The sequence below is a fragment of the Talpa europaea genome (assembly GCF_964194135.1).
Source record: "Talpa europaea genome assembly, chromosome: X".
Lineage (NCBI taxonomy): Eukaryota > Metazoa > Chordata > Mammalia > Eulipotyphla > Talpidae > Talpa > Talpa europaea.
Window position 1 is genome coordinate 81,488,370 of NC_140081.1, and position 10,440 is coordinate 81,498,809.

The following is a 10,440-nucleotide window of genomic DNA, read 5'->3' on the forward strand; positions in this document are numbered from 1 at the left end:
TTGGGAATTAAGGCTAAGGGAAACATGCATCAGGTAGTTGGTTCTATAGAACTTTGCTCAGCGTGTAGTCACAGGCTACACCCTTTAGTGAGAATGCAAACCACATGTGCATGAGGCTCATTGATCCAAGGGGCTCTGGTATTACATGAGGACGTGGGGTGGGAGCAGTGTAACTCCACCTCTGACAAGACCTTCCCTATGTCCTTGTGCCCTAAGATCAGTGAACAGAACTATTTCTTTCTAAGTAGTTGACTTGTATCAAGGAAAACTTTTTGGTGTTTCAATTTCTCATTATTTAAGTACCTCCAGAGCAGAGAAACTGGTTCATAAATTAGTAGCATAAAGCAATTGGGTCTAGGATAAGGATAAAGTAGGAAAAATAGGAATGGAATTGGGTATGTCCTGAGGATGTAAGAGTATGGGGAAGTGGAAGGGTCTTGTGTAATGAAAGTGATGTAACAAGAATGAAAGAACTCTGAAGAGCTTGCAGTTTAATGTTTCTTGATAGTTAAATACACACAACACTCTACCATGGTATCTTAAGATGAGGATTTAAATCTCTGATAGAGGCTGTTTTAGCTGATATCCTACCTGGTCCTTTTGGACCCACATATTACTATGACTACGTACATCTTTAAAAAAAGAACAGGCATTTGTAAACATTACATTTCTCCCAAGTCACCAAATGAGTATTACAATTTCAATCAACCTGGTTTGTTGTTAAAGGTATTTGCCTATATTGTTATCTAGTTCTATTAGTCAGTCTGACTGGCTAATAGAAATTAGCCTGTCACCTTTACACTGAGCCACAGTACTGAAGGGGTAAATGCAAGGAAAGCAGAAAACTCTATTGGATGAATCAGAGTGCCTAATTCTAGTGGGCTGGGCAGGAGAAAACTGATCACATGCATCTGTATAATCTACCTAAGGAAGAAAATCACAGGACAACCAGATCTCACTCACAACCAATTTCTTCTCAACCACTGCCTTTGCACTTACCTCACGAGGCTTTACATTCAGTCTTCCGGCCTTATCCAGTGAGATGCGTTTTTCTTTCCTTCTTGTTCCTTCATCAGGAGCATGGTATATTGAGTAATTCCTCCCACTTATTGATGCTTTTCTTAGGGTTTCAATGTTATGTCTGGTTCTAGCCAAACAGTCCATCTGAAGCTTCTCGAGAGGTTGTGTTTTAATAGATAGGACTCCTAAGTGACCTGCAACAATGTCTGGGTCGATTTTGATTGGTTGTTTTCCACGGTGAGGAATTATTTTAATCGGAACATCCTTTTCACTTAAATCTTGATCTAATGCATATGGCTCTAGCTCAGGTTCCATTTCAACAGCATGCTCATGCACCTTTTCAACAATCTGACTGACGTCCAGATTGCCAAAGAGATCAGCATTTGAATCTTTTGGGCTAATCATTTCGAGTGGACAATTTGAAACTTTGCTGATAATCAATGAAGCTACTTCTTTAGGGAAGAAGTGGTTGGCAACTTTGATATCATAATACAGTTCTTTGTATGTCCCAGATTGTTGCAATACTAGATTATATACAGAATCGACCATCTGAGAAATAATTTTCATACTTTTTGGATTTAAAATATTTTCTTCAGGATTAGCAGCTCTAACACTAATGTTATTTCTGGAAAGTTCAGCTGTCACTGATTTTGTCAACTGAGATGCAAGTTTAATTAATTCAGGCTTTGATAAGTCTTTAGCATCTTTGTTTAAGGCACTTGGTAACTTCACTAGTTTAGCCAAGAACAAGGCAACCATTTCCTCTACAACCTTAGCATCTAACACAGTCTCTTTCTCAGCTGAAGGCTTTTCCTTTGACTTAAGGTCATCAATAATCTTAACCACTTTTTCCATAATACTAATAGTTTCGAAAACTAGCTCTGTACTTGATGCTTCTTCCTTTGCTTGATGAAATTCTGAACTGGAAATTTCCTTCACCATTAAAAATCCTATTATATCAGAGAGGACACTGCTTTTGCCCATCAAATCTTTATACATTGACATATGGGAGCCAGAGTGTTTTAAAACACTATTATAAACAGTAGTAACTACTTTTTCAATACTTGTGCTGTCTGCTAAAGATAGAGTGCATGATTCTTGGGTTTGCGGGACAACTGTAATCTGACTTCTGGATATATATTCTTGGAATGAAGTTAGGATTTTTGAGATTATTTTTTGCATTTCAGTATTTAGAGAATTGCTCTGTTTCTTTTCCAGTTTTGGAAACACAGATAAAAGCTTTGACAACAAATTTACAGCAATTTCTTCTATTATGTTAAAAGGTAGCTTGTAAGTCTGTGACGGCTGAGGCTGGGGAACTTCAGAGGTTTGGATGATATCTTTAAGGATATTTTCAACAACAATGTCAGCTTCTGTACACTGAGGTGGTGTTAACTCTCCAGAAAAATAATTCTGCAACTGATTGCCAGCCACTTCCCGTACAAACAAATTAGCTATGGTTTCTGAAAGGATTTTGCAACCACTACTGACACAATGTTGTATGCTCTCTTGAGATCCAAATTGTGGCAAGAGATTATTGTAAATTGTCTGAGCCACTAATTGAATAATTTCATCATCATTAGGATGTAAGGATTTGACATTCTGCAGAATCATATCTTCATCGTTGGAAATATGCACCATAATTGTACTTACTAACTTCATTTGAAGGAAATCCAATTCTGAGGACAAATTATCCTCAGATATTTCTGTTTTAGTGTTGAGTACTCTCGAGAAGATTTTTGATAGAAGGGAAGAAACTATATTTTCTAAAAAATCATTAGGCAGCATTATGGTATATGGCGAGGATGTCTGACATTCTTTGCAAGCTGTTTGGGCAAACCTCCGGACCCTTTTCATAACCTCCTTAGATTCTAGGGGCAAACACACTGAAGCTGGAACCTCATCATAAAGTGGCAAGTTTATTTCATGCTGGACAATTTCTTTCATTACTGCATTGGATAGTTTTCTTGCTAGATGTTCTCCGTTACTATTTATGTCCTTACAAATGGAGCTTCGGGACGTATACTCCTGTAAGGTTCTGCAGATTGACGAGTGAACTATCTTGTTGACCAACATTTTATCAATGGATGGTATTTCAGTCATTAAAAGTGCCTCAGCTGAAGATGTTTCAGTAGCCATTTTAGGCATCAGTGGTGCTTTATCCATAACTGTCATTTTTATGTCAGGAGATGTTTTAGCCACAGAGGGCTCTTTTTGCCTGAGAGGTACTTCACAAACTGATGAGATCGGATCTGTCGATGGTAGGAACTTACTTCCCTGATTGGGTTTTAATACTTTAATTTGAGCATCTGAAAACTCCTTCAGTAGGGAATCAATCAGTTTTATAGCGGTGTCATAGAGCTCAGGTTGATTTACATGATCAGTTACATCTTGATTTGCATCATAATCATCGGTGCCTGGTGAGGAAGAGAAAATTAATTTGTTAATTATTTCAGAGATGATATCTTCCAAAAAGTTGGCAGGGAAAATCCTCAGGTTATTTTCTGGTGGAATCATAAGATTGATCTCTTTATCTTTCCTTTTCTCATTCTTTCCCCTTTTCGCAGGAGCATTTTGTTGAGCTGTCTCCACTGAAGTAGGCTCTGCAAAATACTTGTCATCGGCTTTTACATATGCGGCTTTATCACCAAGGCAATTTGGGGGTTTTGCATCATTTATTGGGTCTTGGCAAGAATATAATTCTAAGGCATTTCTGTCAATACTTTCAGTGATATTTTGTGGATGCAAGATCAGTTTGTTACCCATGATTCTGTCAGTTGGAGAATCTGTCCTTTCCTCTTGATTCCCTCTGTTTCTCACCCCCGATTTCAGATGTGGTAATTCTTTTTCTAATGAACTTTCTCTTTTTTTGCTACTCTTATAGATTTTTACATTGGGTTCAGATATAACTTTGTTGTTTGTGTCATCAGTAGCTGATGAAAAATGGTGTAACTCATCAGCTTGTCCTTTCTCATCTTTTCTAGCCAAACTGTCTTTCTTGATTTCATTCTTTGTCAGGGCTGGACTCCAGCCTCGCCCCTGAATATCTTGACTTCTCTCACTGATTGTTAAGGTGACTTCTGATAACTTCTCTTTACCTTTTCCAATTGCACTTTCCTTCTTTGTTTCATTCCCCTTTTTATTTGCCCCATCTTTGGGTAAACCTGGTGCTAGGGAAGTTACTTTGCTCTTCATAATGCTAGTTATAGTAGAAGGGAACAGATCATCAGTGTTACTTTTGAAATTATCTTTTCTATTAAGTGCTCCTTTACTAGCTTCTGAAGTGCCCATTTTGTCTTTGAGGTCTGAAGTTAGAGGAGTACGTGATGATGATTGTTCAGGTGAAGAAACTGGATTTACATTCAAGCTTCCATTTATCTCTGTAAAGGTGTCATTTGGTAGGTGTTGGACTCTTTGGATAATGTTATCTACATCTAGAAATGAGAAGATGGTAGACCAGCCTCCTGAAAAAAGTGGTTGAATCTTGAAAGCAGAGATTGCCTTGAGGGCTAACGTAGCAATCATCTCTATAGCAGTCCTATTTCTGGCATATTTTGGAAAATTGTTAGATCCATAGATTTCCATGGCCTCGTCATACACAGAATCAGATAGTTTATTGATTCTCCCTTTATCTACTGGTGGAAATGAAGGCATTTCTTCAGCATTCGTTAGAACTTTAATTTCACTCTTCCTAAATTCCCCTATCAGGGCATTTACAAATTTTATACTCATGCCCATGAGGTCTCTTTCTGATAGCTCTTTGTCTTTAGGATTTTCAGTGATACTCATGAGACTATAAAATTTGCGAGTAAGATCAATTACAACATCTTCCAAGAATGCAGCAGGATATATAGAAGGTTGTGGGGAGGACTGTATTTTTTCCTTACCAGGATACAAGAGTTCAGTGGCAGGGTCTGCTTCAGGTAAGCACCTGAGAGGTGAGTCTTCATCATGCAAAAATGGCTGCAGATGGTGGGCTACAATTTCCTTCATGATAAAACTAGCTATTTGTCTGAGGAACAAGCCTCCCTTTTTACATGTATCTTTTTGTGCTTCATCTTGGAATTTAAAGTTTTTCGTTATATGGTTACATATGGAGTCAACAAAGTTCTCAATTGCCCCTAACTGCATACTTGGTGCATGCTCGTCTGCTGTGGCAAGCCTAATCTCATGTTCAGAAATTTCTGTTATAATCTTATCAGTTAGTTTTGAAGCTGCATCCACAAACTCATGATCTGGTGATACCCTTTCTTCATTTAGTCCAGTTTCAGATGAAGGGAACATATGTGCCAGAAGCTTGAAAATCATATTTTCTAAAATGGAATGAGACAATACAGTGATGCATGATGGTAAGACATTGCCATCATTGTTGATGATGTCAAGCACATTTCTGATGATGTTTTCTTCATGGAGGGAGGAATAGGAAGAAATCGCTAATTCTCCCCAAACTAATGACTCTATCTGATAATCATAAATTTCTTCTAACAGTAAATAATATATATTTTTTCCAAGACTGATGGTATCGCTTTGTATAGCGTTATAATCAGTTATTTTTTCATACACTTGGTTGACCACTTTTTTAACCATTTCATTATATGTCACTGAAATATACAGGTTTTCATCCAAGTGATCTGTAACTAGAATCTGTGATGTGGTGAACTCCAGGACGACTGACTTTACTAATATTGTAACAATGTCAGTAATGTCGGCTTTTGCTTTATGTGGGTTTTCAGCAGTGAAGACATTATATGAGAATGTATAAAGGATTTTGCATAAAAGCTTAGAAATTACTTCCTCCAAAAAGACAGCTGAATTCACAATGAGAGCTAACTCCCTTTGTTTAGGATCTACTGCTCTCATTTGATAAATCTCATCAACTGTATCTGAAGGAAGACTTTTATCTCCAGATAAAAATGACTCAAGGTGATGGTTAAACAGTTCTTTTATTATATAACTTGCTATTTTTGTAGCAGGTATATTACTTAAGTCTTTTTTATCTTTTGTAAGAGAGCGGTATAAATTTGAATGATAAATATCAGCATAAATGGCATTGACCATAATCTCTATATCTTTTTCTGAAATCACATTTTGTTTTTCATTTTCATGTTTAATAATGCATATTGCATGTTTAGAAATTATTGACATGATCTCATCAATCAGTCTCGTATCTGTGTTATTGAAGTCTGACTGTGAATAGTCTGGGTCTCCTGCATTGCAGTTTAATAGATTTATCTGCGATAAAACTTGTGTGATTATTTTTTCCAAATGTGTATGTGATAATATGGTAGTATATGTTGTATAAGTCTGTCTACAGACTCTTGAATTACTAATAGCATAATGAACTCTCTTCATCAAAACATCAGTATTGAGTTTTGAATATGAATGAAAAGGCAGTTTTGCTATGAAATCTGGATGAATCCCCAAATCAAAAACTTCACCCATGATAATTTTAGTTACCCTTTCAGCCAATGTCTTTGTGTCACTGAGAAAGTCCGTATCAGGTTCCAGTTCATATTCTTGTAAAACTTTGCTGTATGCTGTGTCAATAATTTTGATCACTATGTCTTTATGTACTGGTGGCAAACACAATTGTTCCTTAGCATTTTCTACGTTGTTAACTTGAGCTTTTGAGAATTCTTCTGTTATCAAATATATGAGTTTGTCGGCTTTCTGCAACAGTTCTTTTTCTGAATCTCTTAATGATTTTGTTTGTACAATACCAAACATCCTGTGGAATATTTTGCTTAAAACCCCAGAGATCACATCTTCCAAAAGGGCTGAAGAGTAAACACCGGCAAAAGAGTGTTGCCTTTTGGCATCATCAAAGCATGTAGATGAAGGAGGAAGTGATGACTTTCCACACACAAAAGGATGAAGATGTTGCTCACAGACATTTTTAATGATAAAACCTGCTATTCTATCGATGAGAACATTGTTAGTGCTTGTGATATCTTGTTCAATTGTTTCTTGGGGCCCAAAGTTTTGCAGGATGTTGCTGAATACGGAATCAACGAGATGTTGAGCAGCATCCTCTGAATAAACAGATTTAGTTTCTTCTTCATCTTTTGAAAATTGAATTTCATGTTGGGAAATTTTCATCTTAATATCATCAATTAACTTTGAAGAGATTTCACTGCAATGAATTCCTGATTTATCTTTGAGATTTTCACAGAATGGAGCCATGCTAAATGCAGAAGGAAAAATTCTCATTAACAGTACTCTGATTATATCTTCCAAAAATGTGTAAGGCACCAAGGTGTTATATGGAGAAAAATGCTGGCTTGGGTTGGTAGATTCACTGATGTCACTAAAGATGTTCTGAATAATGTTCTCTGCTGTTAACATAGCATAGGATGAAGTTGACAAATCCCCAGAAAACAGTGGATGGAAAAGATAATCAGAAATAGCTGCTACAATTAAATTGGCAATATTTTCTGCAAAAATATCACTGTCCCTGAGTATGTTAGTATCGACTTCTGGTTCCAGGCATTGCCATTTCAGAACATTCTCATAAACTGAATTGACAAGTTTATCCACAGCGTCTATATCTACACTGGGGAAAGACTGCTCTTGGTCATCACGAAGAATGCAGATTTTAGCTTTGCTAAAATGGTTATTAATTGAGCTTACTATTTTTTGGGTGATTTTATCCAGTTCACACTCAGAGTTATATTTTGGATTGAATACCTTTGATAAAAGCCTGGCAACAGTTTCTTCTACAAATGTATGAGGATAAAAATCCATCCCTAGTGTTGATGGTTTCTGGAGTCTGTGTGACTCTGTGACTTCACTGAGAATCTCTTTAACCATATTTGGTATTTTATTCAATGGAGCCAGTGAATGAGGTAAGCCCTCTCCACACAAAAAGGGTTGAAGATGTTTTTCTATAATCTCTTGAATAATGAGACTAGCTATTTGGTCAACCATAATTGGGCTTTGGCTTATTATACTTTTTTGTATTGACCCGAGAGAGTCAGACATCTGCAAAATATTATTATAAATAGACTCCACCATATTTTGAAGGTTTTTTTCTGTACATAGGTATTTGCAATCATACTTAGTGAGCCAAATCTTATGCTTTGAAATGGTTAACATAACTTTATTTATTATACAGGTGGATATCTCATTAAAATCTGAAGTTCTTAAATATTTCTTTTCCAAGCAAGAAGACTTATGGGGTGGAGGAATGAACTGAGATAACAGTCTTCTGATGACATTTTCTAAAAATGAGTGTGATAACATGGTACTATAGCCAGTTAAATATTGACTTTGGTAATTCAGTTCTCTCAGATTGTTTTGAAGTTTCTGCAGTATATTTTCAGCATTGAGAGGGTAATATGAACTAGGCATGAGCTTTCCTATGAAGCACACTGGGAGTTGGTAGTCTACACTCTCCCTCAATATACCATTAGTTATCTGTTCTGCTATTGAGGTGGTAGCATGTGCTAGATGACTGCCACAGGTAATGTGCCGTGCATAGTTGCATGAAACATCACTATAAACGGACTCAGCAATCTTACTAACAGTTTCTTTAGAGAAAGGTGGAAAACATTTCCTTTCTTCAATATTCCGCAAAACAGTGACTCGTGCACTATTAAACTCATTCACCACAGAGATGGCATCTAGTATTATCATCTCATTCAGTTGGGTTTTAGTGATGTTTAAGTTTCTGCCTTGCAATGAAGTGGAGAGATTGAGAAAAATGTCTACAATTATTTCCTCCAGAAATGCGGCAGAGTAAACTCCTGTGTACATGCCTTCTGGGTATTGCATATTAAGAATGGCCTTTGAGTTCACTTCCTCTTCACCTGGTCTTTGAAGAGAATGAGAAGGAAATTTTTGTGAAAATTGTCTACCAAATGGGGCTTGCATTTTGGAATGAATTGCCCTAAGATTATTCGCTGATGCTGTCAAAGGCTTGCTGTCATAACTCGTGGATCTTATGGAGTCTTTACCCTGTCTTGATTCTTTTAATTCTGGTCTTTTTGTTTTGGGAAAACTAGGAAGTTTTGTTCTTTTTCTATATGTTAATTGCTCATTTGTAAAAGCTGGCCTTCTGGGAGTTGGCTGCATGCTGCATAACAGTTTATCCATCAAGGATTTTACTAAGCTGTGAGAAATAACATTAAGCATATATTCTTGATCCATGTCTGACATATCATATCCTTCAAATGGTGAGCCACATATTATTTCCTTGCAGTAATCCTCTACATCTTGAAGTATGTTGAATAGTTGATGTTCTGTGGATACTGCATCAGCAAAAGGACTATTTATAAGAAAGTTCTTGGTTGGATATTTTTCTGAAAGTAGTCTGTTTTCACACACAACTTTCATAAGAAAAACTGATTTTGGGGAGAACTGTAGGTTATTTCTAGGTATTCTAGGATATTGCTGGTTATTTGAAGAGAGGGACATTCCTCTTGCTATTTTACAAGACTCCGTATCCCAATTTGGACATTCATCTGGCAAAAACACATCTAAAACAATATCAAAAATCTTATTAGCTACTTCTTTAGATTCATGAGTTTTTAGGCTACCAACTAGAGTGTCTAATTTATATGCCAGAAATTTTAGTTTATTTTTTTGTACTAGTTGATTAATTAGACGAGTGGGAGATGATTTACAACCTCCAGGGCCTGCTTGTCTTTTCATCCCTTTGGCTTTGTTGCCAATGGGCAACCTCTGACTTTTAAGTACTGGAAGCAATTTGTTTTTTCCTTTGCTGTCAGGCTGATGATTTATTCCTAGTTCTCTGAACAAAACATGAGTCACTCCTACTAAGAGATCCTGAAAGAGATCGTCAAACTGAGTCACAATTACTTGTGGGCAGTAAATATATTTTGTCTTCACCTGAAGCACTTTTTGTATATCTGCCTTTAAAATGCCACTATTAAAAAGGATTTGAATAATGATTTCAGAAGTGTTCAAAGCAAGTCCACTAATAGAAAATGACCGACTCCCAAACAGTTGGGACTTAACTAAAATAAACCTTTTAAAAGTTGAATCTGGTATTGCCAATGATTTCTGTTTTCCACTGTCTTTGGAGCAATCAGAAATGCTAGAACTTACATAGAAAATAACCAATTCAGTGAGATGTTCACAAAATTGATTAAGTGAAGAATCACTGTTGATGCTTCTTAAAGGCTGTTTTGATTTATATCTTTTCCTCAACAATGTGGACGCAATAGGTACTTTTTCATCAAGAGGACCTTAAAACAGAAAACATGCATTATGGAAAAATGATGACCATTCAGAATACTGGTATTATACATGAATTTCACTTTGGGTGTACCCTCACTCAAGACATAGGAAAACTTAGCCATGCTGTGGACTCTTTCCCTGGAAGTTAAGAAAACAGACCAGAAAAATTCAAATCTCTAAGTACTGGTTTCTTCCTTGGATAGCTGCTGCTTTAAGAAG

The 10,440-nt window shown here is 36.5% G+C and overlaps 1 protein-coding gene across 1 annotated transcript in view; it reads right to left on the reverse strand.

Moving 5' to 3' along the window:
* LOC311187675 (fibrous sheath-interacting protein 2-like) overlaps positions 1-10,440 on the reverse strand; it is a gene marked incomplete at both ends in the record, with an annotated part of 67,839 nt that overhangs the window by 9,344 nt on the left and 48,055 nt on the right. Inside the window, one exon of the mRNA XM_084259003.1 lies at positions 1,000-10,229. Coding sequence (XP_084115129.1) covers positions 1,000-10,229 — 9,230 coding nt within the window. The remainder of the gene's footprint in view (positions 1-999; positions 10,230-10,440) is intronic.